Raw genomic sequence first — 25,554 nt, forward strand, 5'->3', positions numbered from 1 at the left:
ATTTTAAAATAGAATCGGTGCTCGGTGCATCGACTCCTTCTCACCACTGGCCTCTAAATGGCCTCTTGCCAAAACCAACCAAGTGTGGCTTCTTCACTTCAAAGCTACCTGCAGTGACACAGCAGCCAGGGGAAGGTCACTGGGTGGACAGTTCTCCATGCAGCCTTTGTTAATGGCCCCAAAGTACTGCTTCATCCCTCCCCCAAACTGTAATATGCAACCTGCAAATGCAAGGTGAATGCGATCCCCATAGTACTGGGTTAGAAGGAGGGAAGCGGTGGCTGGCATCTCATGGTAAGTGCCAGACCGAACCCCTGAAAGAACTTTGGGAGTGCACAGGAGGCTGGTGGAGTACAACTAAGGCAGGAGGCTCGAGCTAACTATTATGGACTGAATGTTTGTGTCCCCAAAATTCACTTGTTGAAGCCCTCGTGCCTAATGTGATGATGTTGGAGGCGGAGCCTTTGGGTGGTAATGAGGTCATGAAGGTGAAGCCCTCATGAATGGGATTAGTGCCCTTATAAGAAGAGGCAAGAGGGAGAATCTCTCTCAGCCATGTGAGGACACAGTGAGAAGATGGCCATCTACAAGCCAGGAAACGGGCCCTCAGCAGACACTAGATATGCTGCCGTCTTGATCTTGGACTTCCCAGCCTCCAGAACTGTGAGACATAAATGTCTGTGGATTAAAACACCCAGTCTATGATACTTGTTACGGCAGCCTGGACTGACTAAGACGTGGTGGACACTGGTCAACCAAGCTTGCTCAGAACCAGGGCACCCAGAAACCACAGAAGGAAGACAGTGCTGGACAAAGAAGCAGAGACAGGGTCAGATCAAAATATGGAATCAGGAGGATTTCACTGAAATCAGAGCAGGGAGCAAAAGAAAATTGAAACAAAGAGGCCTGGAAGAACAGGCTAGAGTTGCTGTAAGAGCCAGGCAATGACTGAAGGGGGGTTCTCTTTAGGGGCCACAGGTTGGGCCTTCTGGTCACCTCCTGCTGATATTAAAAGACCCCCTTTCCAGGGCACACAAGAAATAATGTGGACCCCAACATCAGAAGAAGAGAAATCCAGTCTGACCAGAAACTGCCAGCTCAGGATCCATTTCTGATGCTATCTCCAGTTGAAAAATTAAATTTGATATGTCTAGCAGAGTGAAAAGATGCTTCTCAACCAACTATCCTGGTGGTATCAGGAAAAATTTACAAGAAACAGTTATGAGCATTTGTCAATATAACAAGATTAGTAGATTTGTAAATTGGGTATTTTAAGCATGGAAAAATATCAAGTAAGGAAAAAATGGTTTATTCATTATAATAATACCTGGGTTCTTCCGCAAGCTAACGCTAGTTTATTAGACTTTGTTTATGACACTGTGGAAACTTCTACGGTAATAGTTCTAGCCAGAGGCCTGGCTTGTATAGGTGTTTTTTTTTTTTTAACAAGAAAGTAAGAAATCAAATCTGTGTTTTCTGGCTTATGTAGGTTCACTTCTCAGTTGTCCGCCATACATTCCAAATGATTTATCTAAATCTCTGCAAGGGAAAAAATTTGTGGAGAGACAGACACAGACAGAGACAAAGGGAGAGGGAGAAACGCTAATTCATTAACAATGAATTCGAGACTTTTGTTCCTAAAGCCTTACCACGTTTGCCGTAACTTGATTTGTTTCCTCTTTTTCCTTTTTTGCAGAAACCTAACACTGTCCTGCAACCTGATTACCAGCCCTTGGTCATGAAGAACGTTTCCACGCTGCCCGTGAATGTGTTGCTCTCGACAAGAGGCCCCTTCTTCATCTGTGAAACTGATAAATCCCCACTGCCCTTAACTCCCGAGGTAACTGACAGAGGGCTGTCCTAACGAGGTCCTGGGGGAGTGGTGTGTGTGAAACAGGAAGAGAATAATATCAGTACACTACCTAAATTTCAGTCCAGAAAAATACAAAGACCCTATGCAACAAGGAGGAAAAAATACAGAAAATTTAAAATGAATTGTAAATAAATTCCAGTATCGATCAGTAGGAAAACTATTAGTCACGATGTAAGAACTCTGCCTCCTTGTGATAACCCTCTCATGCCTGCACTTTATAATGAAGCTGATCTTTAGAAAACAGTGACTTCCCACTAATGAGAGTACAGATCTTTTAAATCCCCTCCCTCAAATCCGACCAAAACTTCACACTCATGGAAACGAGGAAATAGCCCAAGCCCAGTCTCTAAACCAGCCAGCCCATCTCCAGATACTGAGAAATCTGAACTGGGGGGAGGGAGGAGGCTGTGAGCCCACCTGGCCACCAGTCTGCGGCAGGATGCAGCACTCTCTAAACATCCCTACAAAATCATCTCCGTGATCCTTTGCTGGGCGTGATGACACCAGTGGAAGAGGCAGGGCCATGGGACATGCGGCACTGCAGAGCTGTAGGAAAGGAAGATTGAAGGAGAAACCATATCCACACACCATCTAAGGAGACAGCTAATGGAGAAGTGGTATGAAGGAGGAAGGGAGGACAGGCAGCAATCGCGAGATCTCAGAAGAAGGAGCCGGTGACTTAAGATTTGCTGTGAGCCATACTCAGGGAGATGGGTCTTGGGGGGAAACAGGCCAGAGCCACTTGGTGAGAGGGTGTTGCAGACAGTACCCAACTGGAGGCTGTAAACTGCACTGCCGCCTTCCCCTGCGCCTCCCCACCCATTTTTTAGTGGGTCTCATTCAAGCATGAGCTGGGAAAAACCAGCCAAGATCTTTGAAGAGAGAAATAAAAGAGGGCAATGATCATAAGCAAGAGGCAGATGAAAACCTGCTGCAAGGGAACCCACGCCAGGAAGAAGACCACAAGCACAAGCAGGTAGTTCTCCACAGTCTCAAAGAAGTTACAGATGATGTGACCTGACTTTAAAAAGATGAGCTACCAGCGTTCAAAGGGGGATGAAGAGTGAACTCACTGAGCAGAGGGAAACAAATGGATGAGAACATGAGAATTCAGACGTGAGCAGCTTTCTCAGCTGGGGGTGGATTAGACCCACTCTCGTCCCTCCTTGAAACCTTAATAAGATAAAAGTAGAAATGTTCAAAACGAAAGAAGCCCAGAGCAATAAAATAAAGGGAGAAGAGAATGGGTATAAGCCAAATCATGAGAGATTTAAACAAATTCTAGAAGATAGAATGAGGATGGAGTGGGTTGACAAAAAGGCACAAAACCTGCAGCCTAGAAAATTCTCCAGTGAGGCTGCAAATATGTGGGAGTCATTCAGCCCAAGTAGCCTGGACTCAGAGGCAACAAGTGTGAGAGAGCGCTGAAAATAGAGAGATTCCGTGTGCATGGGACAGCTGTCTCACCCAACCCCACACAAAAAACACGGGCAGCTGGCTTTTGTCCCACTTTTAAAGATAAGTGATCTTCCCCAGAGAAGTTAATCAAAACATTTAGGGAAATTTAATGTTTCTAGCATGAGTGTCAACACCCAGAATACTCTCTGGTATCTGGGGTGTGTCCACCACCTGACCATGCCCTCTCTGCCCAAGGAAAGTGTTCTGTAGACAAGCCCTACCACACAAATTGAGATATGGGGGCCTCTGGACTGTGGGGATACCAGTGAGTGAGGAACTACTGTTTCTTGTAATAACTCTTGTAGTACAGTTTGATCTTTTATGTTATTTTCATGTATAACTTTAATAAAAGCATACATATAGTTTAAAAAATAAAGAGCTTCTACAAATCAACAAGAAAAATACCAACAACCCAATAGAAAAATAGGCAAAAGAAATGAACAGAGACTTCACACAAAGAAAAATAAAATGGCTCTTAAATAAATAAAAATATGCTCAAGTATAATCATATTAAAAGAAATGCAAATTAAAATTACTGTGAAACACATTTTTTTTTCTATCAAATTAGCAAAGAGCAAAAATTGGATAGTGCTCTGTGCTAGGGAGGGCATGTGGAAACAGACACTCCCTACAGTGTCAGGGAAGTATACACTGGCAGGCAACATGGCAAGAGCTATCAAAATTTTAAATGCCCATGTCCTTTGACCTAGTTATTCCACTCCTAGGAATTTATCTTGTAGACATAGACACAATATACAAGATGACGTATATACAGGATATTCATTGCAACATTGATTATAGAAGCAAAAGACTGGGAGCCAATATCCATCAGTAGGACATTGGTTAAATAAATGATGGCAGAATTTTATGGTGGAAGAAAATGCAGCTATTAAAAAGAATGAGGCAGCTCTAAAGGCAATGACGGGTCATCTTCCAGTGAAAAAAGCAAAATGCAGAGCAAGAGTGCATAAGATGCTATTAAATGTGTAAAAATTAAAGGAATACATAGATGAATGTGATTTCATATCCATATAATATCTCCACAAGGATAGACAAGACACTTGTAATCTTGGTACGTCAGGGGAAGGCAATAGTTGGCTTGGGTAAGAGGTGGGGAGATGGGCACAAAGGTCACATGCTTTTCATTATCTTATCTATTTAAATGTAGAAATGAAACATATTTTTAAAGATTTAAAAAAAATAAGTCCACATCTTGTCCTGGGACCAATGATATAGAATATTCAACAGGCAGACATATCTTAGTGAAGTTATTGGTCTTATTGATAACCAAAGAATTCTATGGCATCTAAACAGAGAAGAAGAGACCCATCAAGGGAAGATTCTGGACTAACCTTGAACTTCTCCACAGTGACACTCAATGCCAGAGGACAACGGAGCAATGGCTACAGAGTTTTGAGGGAAAGAAAGGGTGACCCACAAATTTTATAACCAGCCAAATTGTCCTTTGAGTCTAAAGGTATCAGGCAGACACTCTCAGAATTCGAGGAATCAATGAATACAGCACTCATGCACCCTTGTTGAAAAACCAGTTTGCCAATGAAATACAACCATTCACAAGAAGAACCACATAAGGCATTCAGGAATGAAAAAACCTGTTTGGAAAAGCCTGTTAGTAAACACTGAGTCCATTTAACTATAGAACTGAGCCTAAACAACTTTGACAGTTATGATTTCAGAACAGAATGTTTTAAACCTCAGCTGTTTAAAATTAGCGCTATAGTCAATAAAAACTTGGAGGTGTGGGGGAAGCATAGATGCTATTCCATTGCCTTTTACAGCTGAGTGTCAGTAAGATATTGTCTAAAGTTGAAACTGCTTAATATTGAACCGTCCTTTCTCTTGATTATAAGGGGATAATAGTAATAATTGGCATCTGTAGACCATACACTGTGTGCCAGGCACTGCTCTGAACATATCACCTAGATATTAACTCATTTCATCCTCTTAAAAAGAGGTCGGTGCTATTAGTGTCCCTGTTGAAACTGAAGGCTAAGAAGGCCAAGCAATAAGTTCCTAGAGCTAGTAACTGGCAGAGCAAGGATTTGAACCCAAGCAGTCTGGCTCCAGAGTCCATGATCTTGGGATTAATATATTTTGTATAAGAAAATTTTTTCAGGTTTTTTCTTTTTAGAAAAAAATCAAACATGATTTTTTTTTTTTTTTGGTGAGGAAGATGGGCTCTCAGCTAACATCTGTTGCCAATTTTCCTCTTTTTGCTTGAAGAAGATTATCCCTGAGCTAACATCTGTGCCAATCTTCCTCTAGTTGAAACACGATTTTTTAAATAAATTAACCTAATTCCGTTTTTGTAAAATTTTATTTATCCATCCTTCATCCCTGGACTAATGTTTACCAAATGTGAACTCTGAAAAATAGTATACAGTGAAATTTTGGATGAGTTTCTAATTTCTTCTCTGTGCTTTTGTATATAATGTAAAATGTTGTGGACATGTATCATTTCTACAGAACAACAAAGTCGTTCCCCTGGGGAAAAAAATGTTTAATTCAATCTTCAAAGATATCGAAACACCCAGCATTGTGATACCAAGTGTGGCAGATGCCCTAGAAGAATGGGTTCTAAATTGTGCCCAGCCACCTGTGCCAAGTGGCCAGCTAGGCTTTCAGATGGGATCAGCCAACTCAAGAGCCATTACCCTCTCTGACTCTTGAATCAGGTGACTGGGCTTTATCAGATGAAACCATTTAATCGCGTCACTGAAGATCACAGTTAAATACCTGACCCTTAAAACTCAGCGGAGAGGGAATCTGTAAACAGATGCATTCCTGTGTGCATTCCTCCCAACTGCCGCGGACACTTTCTGCAAAACCAGGAGGCGGCCTTCAAGCCGATTAAATGTGAGAATTGAGCAATTCCTAAAAAAGCCAACGCGTAGCCAGGCTTTCTATGGGAAGGTGTTACTGCGGCCTTGGCATCAAGGAACACTTGGGGATTTGAATCAAAGCAAGAAAAGAACAAACAAAATCTACCAAACAAACTCTGTACAGCTCTGAGTGTCATTCGAAGTTGAATGGGAAACAGTGGAAAGTGGAAAACTCTGTGCTTACGAGTTAGAATCGCAGACATTAGAAAAGAAATTAAATGACCTAATCCGTCCCTTTCTGGGTCACCCTCTTCAGAGCCCCTCCTCCAGGGCTTTGGAAAGCCTTTTTAAACATTTCTTAAGCAAAGAACTTTTCCCACTTGTCTGGGAAGAGCATTTTTCAATCTAATTTATTTTTGGTTAAGGATGTTTTATAATAGTTACTCATTGTAGATTTTCCCTTTTACAACTCCTTAGTCCTCATAACCTCACAATGCTTATCAAAATCTTTTCCCAAATAATTCCTCTCCAGATTTTCTTTGCTTTCATTTTCAACTAATAAAATATGTGTGTGCATATATATTTAAATATCTACAGATATTGATAAATATGGATAGATACAGATATTGATATTGATGTACTAGCTGTTTAATTATGTATGCGTGTGAATACGTAATTATGGATAAAGTGCAGATAGGTATGTATTTCCCACTAATCTGTATGTATGTATGGGTGTATCTGTATGTGTGTATGTACATAAATACATATAAATAACTTTAGTTGTCTTGTTTCCTGTATCAGGTTGGAAATGCATAATACAAAGGCTGGTTAATTCCCCATCATCTTGTTTGCAGCCTATTAAACTGGAGATCGGTGGAGAAAAAAACCTGCTGGTCAAGTTTGACCCTTCCTATAGAAATGATTTAAACAACTGGGTGGCAGAAGAAATTCTAGCAATCAAGTACGTGGAGCACCCTCAGGTGGACAGCCTGAACCTGCGTGGAGAAGTCCATTATCCCAACCTCAGCTTTGAGACCATGGAGCTGGATTTCGGCTGTATCCTGAACGATACGGAGGTGATCCGATACGTTACAATGACCAACTGCAGCCCCTTGGTCGTGAAGTTCCGCTGGTTCTTCCTGGTGGACGATGAGGAAAATCAGATAAGGTACCAGCAGCAGAGGGCTCTGGCAGCCCCGCAGAGCTCCTGTCTGCTGTTCACTTTTTTCTCCTTCAGGCTTTACACTGGGCTTCCTGTATCCGTATATTCGTTTTTTATGAATACTTTCAGTTCTGACAACTAATTATTGACAGAAGTAACAAGGAGCCTAAAATCATGGTCCATCCTAGATTTTCAAACCAGAAAAGCAGATAAAATATCTTTATAAGCCCCAATCCCTAAGCCTGCTTTAATTTGAATCTAGTGGTTGGATCATTAGAAATTTGTCACTAGTGGCTGGTCCCCTGGCCGAGTGGTTAAGTTTGTGTGCTCCCCTTTGGTGGCCCAGGTTTTTACAGGTTTGGATCCTGGAGGTGGACATGGCACTGCTCATCAGGCCACGCTGCGGCTGCGTCCCACACAGCACAACCATAGGCACTCGCAGCTAGAATATGCAACTACGTACTGGGGGCTTTGGGGAGAAGAAGAAAAAAAGAAGAAGATTGGCAACAGATGTTAGCTCAGGTGCCAATCTTGGGGGAAAAAAACAAAAAATGCCTTTAAAAAAAAAGAAATTTGTGGGGCCAGGCCTGTGGCCAAGTGGTTAAGTTTGCACACTCTGCTGCGGTGGCCCAGGGTTTCGCTGGTTCAGATCCTGGGAGCGAACATGGCACCACTCATCAGGCCATGCTGAGGCAGTGTCCCACGTGCCACAACTAGAGGGACCCACAACTAAAATACACAACTATATATACTGGGGGGATTTGGGGAGAAAAAGCAGAAAGAAAAAAAAGAAGATTGGCAAGAGTTGTTAGCTCAGGTGCCAATCTTTAAAAAAAAAATTTTTTTTTAAAAGAAATTTGTCACTAAAAAATAAAGTCTTTGTAGAGTTTCCTTAATAAGCATTTCAAACCCAAAGCATGAATTGCATAGGACAGTACATTGAGCATGTGTGGCCCTGAGCTCCATGTTGCCTGTTCTGCGTGTTGCATTCTGGCCCGTATATGCGTGTATACAGACGTATGTATAGACACATGTACACAATAGTGGGAGGAGGTGAAGGCTGAAGCAGAAAAGCTGTGTTCACAATATTTGTGTTTTGAGGTGCCTCTCCTATTCAATTAAATTTAAATTCAATTAGAAGCTAAATCTGAACTTAATTTGGAAAACACTCCTTTAAAAAAATAAACAGCCTGTTTTAGTCAGGCCTCAGAAACATTTTCATCTGGGTCCAAATCCTCATTGGTGACCACGGTGAATGGGCTTCTGTGGATTTCCTTATCGGAGGTGTTGACAGCTCAGTTTTTAGCACCTAAATGTTGAGTGGCCATGCTTACCTGAGGAAGCCTCAGGTTGTTTCCTTCGCTTGTCAGTGCCTCCTGTACATGATCCTCATCTCATATATGACAGTCACCCTTTCCTTTCCCGCGCTTGTTACCATGGTAACCGTGGCTTGCTCTAGATGTCTTCCATAGACATCTAAGGATGCCCCCGTGTAGCACTGAAGCTGGGCCTGGGCTGAGCGAGGCAGCTTGCTCATTAGGTGCCCAGGACTGTTTAGGTTTGGGTGAAATTCTGAAGATGGTGAACATTTAAAATAATTATGGAAAAATCAGCCAAGCTGACCTAATGAGCTTTGAATAGGAGATTCTGTGAATTTATTCTGATGTAACTCAGCTAAATGAGTTTATCCATCTGGGAGCAAGGGACATACTTTATTTATTTATTATTTCTGAGAGGCCATTTCCATAATTAAAATATTGACATTTTGAAAATGTACTTAGCCCAAACTAGAAATGATACACTTAATTTTTCATTGGTTTAAGCATTTATTTAACCATTTATTTCCCTTTCTTCAATATCATCCTATATCTTGATACCGAGCCTCTGCTTATAATTCATTCCTTCCTTCATTCATTCATTCAGAGAGTCATTCAGAAAACATTCAGTAAGTAACTCTTATGCACCAGATAATGTGTGAGGCATCAGATACAGAAGTGAAATGAGACCTGGTTCTTGGCCTGAGGCTACTGGGGAAGCAGATGTGTAAACCACAGTAGACACATGATAATACCAGGTCCTGAGGAAGGATAGAGCGGAGTGATGGCTCAGAGGAGTCAGAGAAGGCTACACTGGGTAGCGCAGGTCACTGTTCCAGATGGGGAAGCTGGGAAACATTCTAAGTGACAGGAATAGCATGTGTGTATTAGTTAGGATTCATGGATTCTGTTGCAAGTGACAGGAAACCTGACCCTAAGCAGAAAGGAAAAGGAGAGCACACTTACTGGTTCCCACAGTTCGAGAGTCCAAATCCATTCCAGCTTCTGGCCTGGCTTAAAGCAGGAACTCAAACAATGTCACTGGAGCCTGAGTCTGTCTCTCAGCTCTGCTCTTCCACATGTTAGCCGAGTTCCGAGATCAGCATTTTTCCCACAGTCCCCAAATGGCTGCCAGCACTCCTGGGGCCACGTCCTTGCAGATTCTGAGCCACTGGAAAGAAATATGTGCCTTTGTCCCAGAACTTCCATGAGATTGACTCTGATCGGACCAGCTTAATCACGCTTCCTGTCCCCTCCTCCAACCAGTCACTGTCAGGGGAGAGCAAAGCACTGATCGGTGTTGGCCTGGCCACGTGCCCCGCACGAAGGGCTGCAATGGTGACCTCGGAACCACAGGGACTGAAGGAGGTGAGAGGGGGCAGAACTCCAGACAAAAACTGACGTATGAGAGAATGAATGCTGGAGAGACGAACGACATGCACCTACCTGTGTCGACAGAGGGTATGTCAGGGCGGCTACCGTGCTGACTTCACTGGTAGGGGAGAAGTCAGGGGAGACGAGAGTGGGGAGGTGGACTGGCAGTAATGTGTGTGAGGCCTGGTATTCCATAATAAGGAAGTCACGATTTGTAATGAAGAGAGTGACAGGTTTTATCAGAAAGATAAATCTTAGCAGTGTTCAGCACTTTTGCCCAATCCCTCCTTCCCGAAACACGTTCCTTTCTTGGCTTGAATAACACCATACTCCCCTGCTTTTCCTCTTATCCCCTCGACTGACTACTCCTTCTTGCCTCTCAGCCAGCAGCAACTCCACTGGAGCAGAAGGAGCTCAGCAGGGTTCCCTCCTAGGCCCTCTGCTGTCCCTGGCAATTGCACCCACCCCACAGCTTCAGTTAGCCCGTCGCTGAGGCTTCCAACTCTGTCTCTCCACCTAGGTCCTTCTGCTGAGTCCCAAGTGCATCGCCTTCTTGAAGTCTCCTCTTGGATGTCTCCCAGGTGACTCATGTCCAACATGCCCCACACTAAACTCAGGCTCTACCCCTGTCCCCCTGCCCCACCCGGCCTCTCCTCCAGGGTCCCCAGTCCCAGTAAATGACATCACTGTCCTGGATGACGTCCACATTCCTTCCTCCTCCTAACCCCCCCACCCCATCTAATCCATCACCAAGTTCTACTCACTCCACCTTCTAGAAACCTGTCATTCCCATTGCCACTGTTGTTACCCTGGTTCAAGTCACCATCGCTTCTTGCCTGGACCACTGCGACAGCCCCTAACTGGGCTCTCTGCTTCCACTCATGTGCCACAAGTCCATCATCCACCCATCAGCCAAGTGACGAGCATGGCACTGCCCCCCTTTTCCACTTTTAATGACACCCGTGCTTCTTAGGATAAAATGCAAAAGACTTCCTGTGTTCTGTAAGGCCGGGCAGGCCCCCGTCCCGGCATTCCCTGCAGTTTCTTCTCAATTCTCTGTCCTCTCACCCCTCGGACCTTCTTTCTGTTTACCGACCACGTAGGCCTCTTTCCTGTCCAGCACTGTTCCTGTCGAACTGCGCTCTCTCTGCTCGAGCTCTCCCCACACCTCGCCTAGAGCCCTGCTCCCTCGTCAAGCCTCAGCTGAAGTGTCCTTCCCCAGGGACGCCTTCTCCGCGACCCTTCCCTAGGTGACAGCCCCTGCCATCGGCACTGGTAGCCCATCTCCTTGGGGACTCCTCGCACCTGCAATTATGGCTCAGTGTCCAGCTTCCCAGCTGGCTCTGAATCCCCCTGAGGCCAGGGAGCACGTGTGTCCTGTTGCCTCTGCATGCCAGCACCCGGCACGGTCCTTGCCCAGAGTCAGTCCTTAAGGGCATTTGTTAATCAATCAACTGCTCCCCCTGCTTCTACTACTCTTCGTACTGAGATGAGAATCATGTCATAACTGGCTTAAGATTCTTTTCTGTCGGCTTCCTGGCACCTGCCAAATGGAAAGATTCAAGACGTAAATGTCACCTTGAATAGCAAAAAAAAAAAAAAACGTCCCTCGCCCTCCAGGTAGGCTGTCTCTGTGCGGGCCATCTGAGAAACACAAGCCACTCATTGGCTAAAGGTCACTTTTATCAGGCAGAGCAACACTCACCTTTCTCTTCCAATTAGAACAACTCTAAGCCTTACAGTTAGTAAAAAAAAAAAAAAAATGCATAAAGGAAGGTTTTCCTTTTCTTTTATTAGGCAGAGGATGAGGACGCCTAGACTACTGTCAACGTTCCTGCCTGTCACGGCACATACATCTCCTGTGTATGTGTGTGCGTGTGCGTGTGCACGTGTGTGATTTTGTAGGCAATTCTGACTCATACATTTAAAGCATCTCTCTTGGTGAGCATATTTTTTTTTCCCAAGTTTGCCCTCATGTCACATGTAAGAACAAAGAAAGAAGTGACATGGACAAATGGACAAGCATGCTAAATAAGCACACTGCCAGTCATCGGCTCAGGGACATGCGCATCCATGTGAGTTCCCGTGTATGACAGGGCTTGAGACTGACTTTGGTGGGTGACAGTCTGTGCCGCTCACGCATACACATGCAATGAGGGAGCCAGGATGAAATATGCAGGCTGAGTATATGTGCCCGGGTAGCCAGCGCCGCAGGGGTGTGCCTTTTATTGGGCTTGTCTCTTCGGCCTGACTGCTCGGCTGGATGAGAACATGATGCTTCATAGCATCTGTGTGAAAGAGGAGCCTGGGGAAGCCCCCGCTTGAAGCAGCCTTTACTTCTAAGAGGCCAGAGAGAGCCAAGGGGACCCTGGCTCCGCTGGTGTCTCTGCCCAGGCTCAGAGCCGCAAAGCTGAGGCAATGCTAGAACTTAGAACACATGGGCCGAGCGGTCTCCAAGGACAGCTTTGCCTTTTCATTTCCAAATCAGATTATAAATAAATTAAATACAAGGTCCCAAGGGAGCCCGCCCCTGCAGGAAAGGGACATGTGTTGTTCTCACATTGAGTTTTCTGTGGTGAGCGTCGGTTGTCCAATATTGTGATTGGAAGAGGAGGGTGGAAGGGCTGGAGGAGGGCTGGAGGGAGTCTTCTGGATGCTTCCATCTTTCTCTTCTTCATCCCTCAATTTCTGTTGCCTCGAAAGTGGAACTTTTCTAAGACATGATATATTAGCGGTAGTTGAGGTCTTGGGCTGTGGAATCAGACATGGCTGGTCAGAGTCCAGGTTCTGTCCTCGTGGCCATGTGACCTGTGCCCTGCCTTATTCACCTGTAAAGGGATAATGGAGAATCCTAGAGGAGTTGTTGTGAGAACTAAATGAGATATGTCTATAAGATGCATTTGTCCTCAAGATATGAAAGAAAATCTGAAATTGGTGGCTGTTTTGGGGTTCTCACAGGGTCCCTTCCTCTCCTTCATTCCTTCATGTAAGTGCTACTAAGTGAAGCTCTCCCAGCATCCTCAAGTGTTAGAGCTATGGAGTCCTTAGACATCAAGATGATGGGTGCAGATCCCTTTTCCTTCTGATAAAGGGGAGAAAATCCTTTTCCTGTACCAGGTCACATTCATCAAGGCTGAAGCCAGGCATTAGCGGGTCACAGCCCGTGTGTGATCAGGAGGGCCATGCCCTCAGTGCCCCCCTGGCCTTCCATGCCGCTCCTCCCTGCAGTGGGGTATGCCCAGATCCATGATCAAGGGCAGGCCCTTGCTTTGCCCAAGGGCCTAACCAAGAAGATTAAAATGTAGGGGGACACATAGATTTTTATTTTTCTTTCAAAATAAAAATAGCTGTATTGAATCCAATGGGGTGAGCACTGGGTATCCTTATACTCCAGTGTCCCCAGCCTCTCAGTGTGCTGGCCAAGAGCCTGGCCTCTAAGGCAGTCTCGAGCTCAGCCACCTGCCCCGTGTGGCCTTGGCGGGTGGCTGAGCATCCCTGAGCCTTGGCTTCCTCGTCTGAAATGAGGGGGATGATAATGGCGCCTCCCACATTCGGACGTGGTGAGGACAGAATCAGCCCCTACCTGCAGAGCTCTTGGAACTGTGCCTGTCACATAATACGTGCTCAGTAAATGCCAGCTGTCACAGCCATTCCTTTATGGAGGAAATTGAGTGGATTGGCACCTCTCCGATGCTAACACCAGGCCGTGTTTGGGAAGCAGTATCCCAGAGGCAGCTTTGAGACTTTTCTCCTGAAATCAGTCTGAAGCCACTTCAGGACACGGGGAGGCCTCACAGGGTCTGAGGGCTGCAGGTGTCTCTCGCTGGCCTAAGCTTTTGTCCCTTCCATAAATATCCCTCTCTCTTCCCCACAGGCCCTGCACCTCTCTGAACCCTTTAAGCTTGGGCACTCGTGTTTTTTCTTTTCCACCTCCCAGAGCAGCCTGGATAAGAGAAGAGGGCAAGCATGGAGCCCCAGGGCTAGAGGGAAAGCAGCTCTGATGGGGGACCGAAAGGGGTCCAAAAGAGGGAACAGAAGTGGCCCCCGCTGGCCTCGGGCAACGTGCCGCATCAAGCTCTTCTGTCCCTCCCACCCCCTTTCTTCCCTGACTCCCCCTCCTTGTGTCTGAGCCAGAATGACAATTTCACAGCCCAAAGAATGAACCCAGGGCAAATGGGGGCTTCCCGGTCCCCCGTACGCTGGCAGGAAGTAGACAGCATGCCCAAAGGATTAATCTAGGTGAGATTAAGAACGGGGTGAGAGCCCTAACCCGAACCTCTGTGGCCTCCCTCACCCACTCAGGGTGTTAGTGACCTGCTCTTCTGAGTCGTGTGTGGCTGAGGGTTGAGGGGCAGTTGACCTAAGAGTATTCCCTTAGCAGCCGGGCAGAGGTACTGGGCGTTAGGACTTCAACACGTGTATTTTAAGGGGGACCAATTCAGCCCATAGCAGTCTTCAATAAAAAACTCAGTAAAGATATGAGTAAACACTTGAAGAGTGAAAAGGCCATGGTAGCAGAAGCCCGAGAGGCAGGGAGAGAGGTAGCAATATGACAGGACGAGGACAATATGACAGGACAATTCCGCAGGGCTGGGCCGGGTAGGGCCTTCTAGGCCATGCTGAGGAGTTTGATTTTTTTCCACACGTAGTGAAAAGTCATGGGAGGGTTTTAAGTAAGGGAGTAACATAAGCTACCACAAAGCAGAGTGGGCAGAAACAACAATCCTTAGACTAACAGGAACTGCAAGAGGTCGCTATCAACAGACCCACGACAGGAGCAGACTCATTAAAGGAACTTCTACTGGACGTGCTCGAGGAAGGAAGAAAATTATCCTAGACATAACGTCTGAGATGCAGGAAGGATTTCTGAGCCCAGAAAATGGTACATTACAGGTAAATTTAAACTACCGTTAACTACATAAAATAATAACAACAATGTATCATCTGTGGGATTAAGATAATATCAATATAGGACTAAAATACCATTCAGGACACAAGGGGAGAAATTAGAGTTAAAGATTTTAAAGTCCTTGAGTTGTTCAAGAAGAGGGAATAGGTAAATTTTAGACACTGATAAGATTAATTAAAGAAAATAAATATGTAACTAGAAGAGGAAAAAAATTAAATGAAGGGGAAGAATATGATCAATCCAAAATAAATCAAAAAGTGGGGGAAGGGGTTACGTGGAAAAGATACAGAGAAAGAACTAAATAAAAAGTACAGAATAAGGTGATAAAGTAAATCCAAATATACTGGTAATTGAAATCAATGTAAATAAAACTAGCTAAGAAAAAGATTGTACTTCTGAATTTTACTCAGAATTATGCTATTTTTAAAAGACACACCTAAAAAATAAGGACGCAGTAATGTAAAAAGATGGGGAAAGATATAATAGACAAATTCTAAGGGAGCTCTGGGGAAGCTAGGAAATATCAGATAAAATAGACTTAAAAACAAAAAAGGTACTACATCATTTAAAAAGTTCAGTTCACAAGAAAGATATAATCATTCCAAACTTCATGCATCTAAAAACATACCTTCAAAATACGTAGAGCAAATACAACGCTACAAGTAGAAATAGACAAATCTATCTTTAACAACACTCTCTCAAGCAGACGAAAAAATCAGCAAGATTATATTGCTTGTACTGCCCAGTACAGTAGCCACAAACCTCGTGTAGCTATTTAAATTTAAATTTTTTGACATTAAAAATGCAGTTTCTTAGTCACACTAGCCACATTTCAAGTGCTTGATAACCACATGTTGCTAGTGTCTATTGTATTCAACAGTACAGATATAGAACATTTTCATTAATGCAGAAAGTTCTGTTGGACAGCACTGCTACAGACAATTTGCACACAACAGGCTTGATATAAATGATATATGTGGAACATTCCTCTAAGAAAAAAAAAATCTCCCAGCCCTATGAAATATTTATGAAAAATTACCATACATTAAGGCTTAAAACAAATCTGTTGTTAGAAATCAATAAAAAATACATATTTAAAAGCAAATAAGTAAACAAAAACATAGGCTTGGATGCTTTAAAATACGCTTCTGGGGCCAGCCCCATGGCCAAGTGGTTAAGTTCGTGCACTCTGCTTCGGCAGCCCAGAGTTTGCCAATTTGGATCCTGGGCGTGGACCTATGCACCACTCATCAGGCCATGCTGTGATGGCATCCCACATAGAAGAACTAGAATGACGTACAACTAGGGTATACAACTATGTTCTGGGGCTTTGGGGAGAAGAAAAAAAGAGGAAGATCGGCAGTAGATGTTAGCTCAGGGCCAATCTTCCTCACCAAAAAAAGTATACTTTAAAATAAAGAAATTTAAAATACACTTTGGAATAACCTGTGGGTGAAAAAAATCACAATGAAAATTAGAAAATACTTAGATTGAATGGTGAGGAAAATAAACTAATGTAATGAAGCCAAAGTGTACTTAAATGAAAATTTGTAGCCTTAAATCAGTGGTTCACAACTGAAGGGGGTTTTGACCCCCAGGGGACATTTGACAATGTCTGGAGACTTTTTTTTAAGATTGGCATCTGAGCTAACAACTGTTGCCAATCTTTTTTGTTTTTTCCTTCTCTTCTTTTTTTCCCCAAATCCCCCCAGTACATAGTTGTATATCTTAGTTGTGGGTCCTTCTGGTTGTGGCATGTGGGATGCCGCCTCAATGTGGCCTGAAGAGCGGTGCCATGTCCTCACCCAGGATTCAAACCGACAAAACCCTGCACCGCCAAAGCGGAGCTCGCGAACTTAACCACTCGGCCACAGGGCTGCCTCTTGGAGACTTTTTAATTATTCTTATCATTATTATCACAATTCGGGGGAGCTACTGGCATCTGGTGGGCAGAGGCCAGGGATGCTGCTAAATATTTTTCAATACACAGGACAGCCGCCAACAACAAAGAATTATCTGGTTCAAAATGTCAATAGTGCTGCCATTGGAAAAGCCTACCTTAGATGCTTATGTTATCAAAGAAAGGAAGCTGAAAATTGAGTTGAAGATTCACAACATTAAAAGTTGAGTAAATAAATAAAGCCAACAAGAGTAGACAGAAGGAAATACTGAATATATGACCAGAAATTAATGAGAGAGAAAATTAGCATAAAACCCAAAGAATCAACAAAGCCAGGAGTTGGTTATTTGAAGAGACTAATAAAATTCACAAATTCACATAAGACAAACTAAGAAAAAAAGACACAACCATTATTAGGAATAAACAAGTAACATAACTATGGTTGCTGCAGAAATTAAAAAGATGAGACTTTCATGAATAACTTTATGGCAAAAATTTAAGAGAACTTGGATAAAATGGACAAATTCTTAGAAAAATACACCTTACCAAAACTGACTCCAAAAAAAGAAGTCCAAATGGTCTCATAATCATTGAAGAAATTGAATAGTTTCAAATCTTTCTATAATAAAACACTAAGTCCTGATAAAGGCAAGTTCTTCCAAGCATTCAAAGAACAAATAATTCCAAACTTATACAATCTCTTTAGAAAAAAATAAAAGAGAAAATATTACCCAACACATTTTGTGAAACTAAGTTAATCTTCATACCAAAACCCATTAAGCCAGGTCAGAGACATAAATATTTCAGGCCATTCTTTCTCATTAATTCAAAAATATAAATGTAAAATATCCACCAAGATATTAGCAAGCTAAATTCAACAAAGGATAAAAAGAATATCATTACCAAGTTGGATTTATTCCTGGAATGTAGGATTGTTTCAACATTAGAAAATCTAATAATTTAATATACCACATTACCACATTAAAGAAGAAAAACCATATGATTATCTCAATAGATTAAAGAAAAAACATTCAATAAAACTAAACAACTATTCATGGGAAAATTCCTTAACCTGATCAAGGATAACTTGAGAAAATGATAAAATGTTAAAATCACTACCTTTAAAGTCAGAAACAAGACAAAGTTGCATTTCAACAGTTTACTGAAGATCCTAGCTGATGCGAGAGGATACAAAAATGCATGAAAGGGACTAGATTTAGAAAGGAAGAAATAAAACTGTCACATTATGATTATCTACATAGAAAACTCAAAATAATCAACAAGCAAATTATTAGAATTAGCAAAAGAATTCAGTGAGGATGATGGATGGATATGTTATAAAAGCCAATTGTATTTCTATATAGCAGTGACAAACAGAACATAGAATGTAATAAAAAATGTGCTTAGTAATAAATCTAACAAAAAACTGCAAAATCTTTATGTATAAAATAACTTTATTAAAAGTCACTAAAGAAGACCTAAATAAATGGTGAGACATACTATGTTCTTTGATTTAAAAGACTCAACTTGGTAAAGACATCATTTCTCCCCAAAATGGTCTATAGCTTCAATGCAGTTTCAGTTAAGATCCCAACAGATTGATCCTAAAACTTATATGGAAGAGCAGAGGAATGAGACTAGCCAAGCCCTTCCAAACTACGAGGTCTTTCTATGCCGGATATTGCCTTACTATAAAAATATAATAATGGTAAGAGTATGGTATTGGTGCACAGATAGACTAAAGGAACCGAAGAGAGTCCAGAAACAGACCCATACACGTATGGGACATAACAGAGTTAAAACTGTAAAACAAAGGAGAAGGGATGGCCTATTCAGTAAAGAATCCGGGAACAATCTGTTAGCTATAGAGAAAAAAGCAAAACTGGATCCCTAAACTCACAATATGCAAAAAAAAAAAATTCCATATGGGTTAAAAATGCAAGTGTGAAAGTCAATTTTTTAAATTTGAAGAAAATGTAGGATAATGTCTTAATGATCTCTAAATAAGAAAGAACTTCTTAAATAAAATACAACAAGCACAAAACCATGATGAAACTGTTCATAATTTCTGCATTAAATCTGATAGCTTTTATTTGTGAGAAGAATTAAAAAACAGGCCACAAATTGACAGGAGTTTTTAGCATATGTATCACCTTCAAATTATTAGTGTACTTAATATATAAAGTATGCCTTAGAAGGAAAACACATAGTTCAATTTAAAAACAGGAGAAAATACGCAGTTATTTCACAGAAGATGAAATATGAATGGCCAATAAAGATATAAAAAGATGCTCTACCTCATTAGTAATGTTGAAAGTGGAAATTAAAACCAGCTAGACACCATTGTGTACCCACCACATTGGATAAAATTAAATATGACCGTACCAAGTGTTGTTGAGGACGTGGAAGACTGCATTGCTAACAGGAGTGTAAATTGATGCAATCACTTTGGAAGGCAGTTTGTCATTCGCTGGTAGTCGATCATGAACATTCCCAAGGTCATGCCCAGCCTTCTAGCCTGTCTGATTTTGTGTCATCTCTCCCCGGTTCTGCTTCTCCCCTCAGTACCCAATTGGTCAGTGCATTCCACCAGTTTTTCCTCGGAAGTGTTTGCCAGAGTGGTCCTTCCTTTCAGCTCTCCTCACCATCTTCTTACTCAAGCTTACCTCCCTCCGGATTCCTACGGCACTGTTAGGTGGCTTGCTTCTCTCTGGTTTCCCCTAGTCTACACCAGAGATTACTTCAGGCTACCGCCTTCGTCATCTCCTGTCCTTCCCTCTAACGTCTATTGCTTTTCAAGGCCAAACTTTCCGTCTGTGCTCCTCCCTATCCGTAATCTCCCCTCATTCTTACTATCTCCAGCTCTCTATGACTTTGCCCTCAGTATGAGTGCTCTACATCTAAGAAAGCCCTTTTCTTAATCCTCTTGTATTAATCACCATCTCTGTGTGAGGAAATGTACAGAAACAATACACTAGTTGCCCCATATACCCCCCAACCCAATTTAAGCTGGCTTTTGGCCCCCTCACTTAACTGAAACTGCCTCTCTGGAAGATCAGTAATGATTTCCTTACCCAGTTGAGGTCCTTTCTTACCCCACATGTTCCTTAATACCCATTCTCTTTTATGGTGAAATTACATCATATATGTAAAGGTGTATATAATGTACATACACAGTTTAAGAATAATAATGAAATGAATGCCCATGTTTCCTCACCTCCATTATAAATAATGACATTGTTAGTAAGTTTGAAGCCCCTTGTGAAAGAGAACAGTGGAGGTCAACCTCCAGCAGACCTGCTCGTCCTCCGTGTTGATGCCCTGGAAGCCTCCCCAGCCCTCCACCACCCAGGCCTCCGATAGCCCGTCCATCCGGAATCTGCGCTCCTGCTGTGATGGGCCAGCTAATCTACTGACCAGGGATCAGATTAGCCTCCGGGACTAATGGAGGGCTGTCAGCCGTCTCTGAAGTCTGAACTTCCAAACACAAGTTCCTGCCTTTGTAGTTGGCCTGCAAGTGACTCAAGGGCAAATAGAGGGAGACCTTTCATTCTCTTCGTATTTAACTTAAAAGTGATCACCATGTTAGGGATCATTTAGTCTGCTTCTATTTGCAGTTCAGTTTAGTCCAGTTGCCTGAGAGACCATATCTGTTACTCTATAGAGAAATGAATTGGCCTGTTTTTCATTTCAATTTTGAGTGTTACAAAACTTTTTCTACTGCTTTTATGTTATTGTAGAAGAACTCCAGTTGCCTTATTACAGATTCGTTCTTTTTAGGGCATCTTCCCAACGTCTCTGACATCGGTGGAGGGCATCAGCCTTTTAGATATTCAGTGTGAGCTAAGCTGGCTTCTAAAGAAAGCGGTGGAAAGTACCAGTGCATGTCTGAACCTGAGTGAGGGTTGTGTCTGCTTCATTCACTCAGTGATCTGATTCTTACAAAGAGTTCGTTGGATTTAGCTGTGTGTTCATATTAATTAAAATCCCCCCAAAGCCAGCTACATCTACTGAAGACCAGACATTAAAAGAAGTTGACTTTAAAAACCATCCTGTTTTGAAAATATTTCTGAAGAGCTTTGAAGCTGATTGTAAGGGAGATTTCCCAGCCTACCTGTTCGGCAGCCTTTCTAAGAGCACGTAGCAGTGGGGCCATCTTCTGGAGCTTTTATAGAAGTGGCCGTTTCTCACAGAAATCCCTCCTGAGAGCTTCAAGGTAGATTCTGTGCACCCTCCTCCACTACTTACCTCACAGCAAAACTCTTTGTGGGAAGACACTGCAAGGGCAAGGTCAACTGTGTCTTGCTTTTCGTTAGCTAGATACAATCAGGATGGGTCTCTCTTTTTCCAATGAAAGGTTCTAGACAATCCAGTCTATGTTCTTTATGTTGTGGATTCCAATTACTTTTAAAATGAAAGAGCCTACTTTATGAGTCACCACCATGGCCACGGCATGTCATGCATACCTGAGAAGCCCTCACCTGTGGATCCGATAGCTTGTCCAGTAAAGTTATTAAGAGCATGAGCTCTGGAGCCAGGTTAACTTAGCTTAGCCACTTGTTCTCTGAGCCTCACTTCTGTCCTCTGAAGACTGAGGACCATCATAGTACCAACCTCGTCGGGCTGTTGTGAAGACCTAATTAGGCAGTTCTGGTAGAGAGTAAGTGATGAGTAAGTGTTGGCTGCAATTACTTAACTAGGGCCTGTCTTAGTCCGTTTGGGCTGCTCTAACAGTATACCAAAGACTGAGAGGCTTATACACAATAAACATTTATTTCTTATGGTTACAGAGGCTGGGAAGTCCGAGATTGTGGTACAGACAGCTTTGGTGTCTGGTGAGGACCCACTTCCTCATTCACAGATGGCATCTTTTACTGTGTGCTCACATGGTGAAAGGGACAGGCTACCTTTCTGGGGTCACCTTTATGAGGGCACCAATTCTGATCATAAGGGCTCAGCCCTCATGACCTAATTACCTCTCAAAGGCCCTACCTCCTAATACCATCATCTTATGGGTTAGGATCTCAACGAATGAAATTGGTGGGGACACAAGTATTCAGCTCATAGCAGGCCTCTTGTTTTATCACCATTCTTTGTGACATTCTTGCCACTGAATCACCAGTCAGTGATTCTCAGCCTTGAATGCACATTAGAATCATGTTGGGAGCTTTTAAATATCCTGGCTCCAAGGAAATCAGAATCTCCATGGTTGGGACTCAGGAATCAGTTGTTCTTAAAGTCCCATAGGTGATTCCAATGGACAGCTGCAGTGAGAACCACTGTTCTAGAAGCTCCAATTGTAACTCCTTTTGAGGACCTTTAAAAATATGATTTTTCACCACCTAGGGTCTGAGTAACTTGAGTTCCAGCTACTCAGTTATGTCCCACCAACTTCCACCTTAGCACAGGTGGCCAGTCGGAAGCATTCTGGGACATAACGCAGTCAGAGGGCTGGAGCAGACAGCTCTCCATCGTGGGCATATATCTGCAGCTCACTCCCCTTCTCATGCGGCAGAGCTAGAACGTGCTTGCAGGGAAGGCGCCGAGCCAGCCCCATCTGCTCCCGTCTGTCGTTTGCTTCCCAATGTGGGAGGATCAGCAAGTGTAAGACCACAAAGCCAGGCAATAAATGGAAACGTGACTGGGACTTGGTGTTTGTGCCCAGAGAGGCTCGGGAATTTGCCCACTTTTAACGTGATTTAAAGTGATGATTATATTCTGCTCCCTTTAGAAGTGGGAATCGGGGCCTATCTAATCTGGAGCAGGTTTGTGATGTGTAGAGTCAGAGGAAGGAAGGGAGGGAGGGAAAGAGGGAGAGAGAGAGCGGTTCAAGAAAATGAAAGAAGCAAAAGTTAGCTGAGAGGAAGACTGGGAATGTAAAAAACCACCTGGTAAGATCTAACAAGTAAAGAGGAATGGTTTGCTTAACACGGCACACAGATTATAAATTAAAAGTAATGGAAATATGAGATGTGACTGTGGGAGAAACTGTCTCAACAGTGAAATCAGTTATGCTGAATAGCACGCATTCGTATCCTTGGATTATTGAAAACTCGAACTGGCCCTCTGAACTATGCTAGGAGCCTTGATAGGACACCAGTGGCGCGGTGGGTCATTTTCCCATTTTGATAGCAAAACCGGGGTAGGGGTAGGAGGCTTGAACACGAAGGGTCTTGTAAGCCTCACTAAGGAGTCGGCTTTATCCTCAGGAAAATGGAGAGCCTTCTAAAAGGTTTTAAGTGGGGAAGTGAAGTGGTCAGAAAGTTCACTTGGGTTGCAGAAGGGAGCGTGGATTAGAAGGTAGTAGCAGCCTCAGTCAAGAAGGTGAAAACGGAGATAAAGGTGGAGTTGGGGTGGGAAGTTCCAGTACATATTAGGAGATGGAAGGGCAGGATCACGGCCCTGGGCTGAGGATCCCATCCTGATAGACCACAACCCAAGACTCTTTCTACTGCTGCCTCTTCGGCCTGTCCACTATGAGCAAGGCTGAGCGGCTGGCTAGACAGAAGAGATGGAAATAAGAGAATAGTGGAGGAGACAGTAGGGGCCACCACAGTCAGCACCCCTTGGTCACCTATGTTCCCCCTACTATTTGCTATTTGTGCTTGGCAACCTCCTCCGCCCAATGCCAGGAGGAAGAAGCATGTGAGAACAGTAAAAAGTAAAGAGGCCAGGGAAGGATCAGCACCTCTCCAGTCCCCATGGCTGCTCTCCCCCGTTCTTGTCATGCCTGCCCCCACCGCTGGTCATCACTGCCTCCCAACTCATTGCTTCTACAGTCTTCATCATCATCATCATTGTCATCATCATTGTCCTCCTCATTATCGTCTGCTTCCATCTGGCACCAACCACACACCCTCCTCCTGCCACAAACTCCTCACTTATCCCTGGAGTGTCCAAGTTCTCTCGTTCCATTTCCCTTTACAGATACTTTTCCCTCCGGCTATACGTCATTTCCACTCTTCACCAAGAAAGTACCACTCTTCCTTCCAGATGCGGTTAGACTATCTCCTTCTCTATGAGGATTTCCTCACACATCCAGGGCAAGTTGGTCTCTCCCCCACTTGAATTCCAAAAATGAAGGTAATCCCCACCAACCCCAGCACAAGAACAGCTCACGTGCATTGAACGTTTACTATGACCCAGGCACCCTGCTGAGTTCACTACATGAACTAAGCCTCACAGCAATCGGATGAGGAGGGTTCTCTCACCGACACAGTTGCCAGTCACACAGTGCCTGAATGGGGAAGCCGGAATTCAAACCCATGCCGTCTGACCTCACAGCCTTGCTCTGAAGCACTGTGCTCTCTGCACATCTTGCTGTTGGAGCATTTGTACCCTGAATTATACCCAGTCCTATGTCTCTGACTCTGACCTTCTGGCCTCTGAGTCCCTTGAAGCAAGAACTGGCTTTCTCTTCTTGGGAACCATACAGTGCTCCAGCGGATTCCCTAGGACAGAGCCTGAGATGGTTGTTCTCAGGCAGGTGATTTATTGAGGGAGGGCTCTCAGGAGAAAGCATAAGAGGGTAAGAGAAACAAGATAGAGCAGAGGCAAGATGTGATTTCAGAAGAAGTCTAGCCTCTGCCTGACCCAGTGGGGTGCTATGGAGTGTGAGTTGCGTGCGAGTTTGTCCCATTCAGAGACAAGGAGGCTGGGCTCTTACAGCCCTCACCCTCACCAGACAGTCCTTGCCTGCAGTTTGCACCCTAATGGGATGGAGGACATAACCTCCCAGACAGCTCCCACCGAGCCAGGGCAATCTCCAGAGAGGTACAGCCAACACTCACAACACCCAGAGGATGGATACACTGTCCTAGTGAAGGGGATCTCGATGGTGCACCAACAGCATCCTGCAGGACCTTTCTATCCAGCCAGTGGCTATTTTCACCCTCTGTAGTAGACACTCCCAGAATCCAGGTCCAATCAATCGATGAATAAGTCACGTGTCTACTACTACAAGGCTTGTCCCTCCTATTTTGAGACCTCCACTGCACTGCACAGACTTCAGCAGGTGTCCAACATACACCATTCCATCTCCAGGTACCATCTCAACTACAACACAGAATATTAACTGAAACACAAGCATGTTTTCTGGGTTTCTATTTTGGTGCAACACTGCTTCCAGTGCAGGGAGAGCAGAAAATAGGGGTGGTGGACTTTTCTAATTTGCAGCACAAAAGATTGTATGGACCCTAACCTACCCAAGAATTGAACATAAACTATGAAGAGGGAGACTGCTGAGCCCAAACCAGCATGGCTGATCGACAGTGTGTCTGACGCTCCTGCAGCTCTGTCACGGCTAAAGGGAGGCCTTCTTTCTTGGCTCCTCCAGTGAGTCTGATGTGGGGAGCTCTGAAATTGGAGCAATATTGATTTTCCTCGTTTGCTACGCAGTCTTTTTTAAAAATAACTGAGTCTAATCCTGTTGGGGTCAGCATAACAGGAAAGCAATCATCTGTTCCTGAGGGTAAAATGAAATCTGATCCAAAAAACTCTACCAATATTCTATTTCAATTTTTTGCAGCAGGTTTTCAATTTTAATGACAACTTACGGCGTTCACGAGGATAAAGGTTGCGCCGTCTCCTGTGGCTCAGTCTGTTAGCAGTTGGGCTGCTTTACTGGTCTGTCTCCTTTGTTTGTTTCCAAAGAGACCTCTCACTTCCCAGTTGTCCAGGTATCATTGTCAACGGAGGTGTTGTTTTCCTCAGGTCTACA

The 25,554-nt window shown here is 43.7% G+C and overlaps 1 protein-coding gene across 8 annotated transcripts in view; it reads left to right on the forward strand.

The window, feature by feature from the left end:
• The window catches only part of HYDIN (HYDIN axonemal central pair apparatus protein), a 335,679-nt gene that overhangs the window by 177,366 nt on the left and 132,759 nt on the right, over window positions 1–25,554 (forward strand). For all 8 annotated transcript variants that reach the window (XM_046683578.1, XM_046683582.1, XM_046683583.1 and 5 more), the window contains 2 exons: window positions 1,697–1,840; window positions 7,029–7,342. In XM_046683578.1, coding sequence (XP_046539534.1) covers window positions 1,697–1,840; window positions 7,029–7,342 — 458 coding nt within the window. The remainder of the gene's footprint in view (window positions 1–1,696; window positions 1,841–7,028; window positions 7,343–25,554) is intronic.

The sequence above is a fragment of the Equus quagga genome, chromosome 13 (genome assembly GCF_021613505.1).
Source record: "Equus quagga isolate Etosha38 chromosome 13, UCLA_HA_Equagga_1.0, whole genome shotgun sequence".
In the NCBI taxonomy this organism is placed as follows: Eukaryota; Metazoa; Chordata; class Mammalia; order Perissodactyla; family Equidae; genus Equus; species Equus quagga.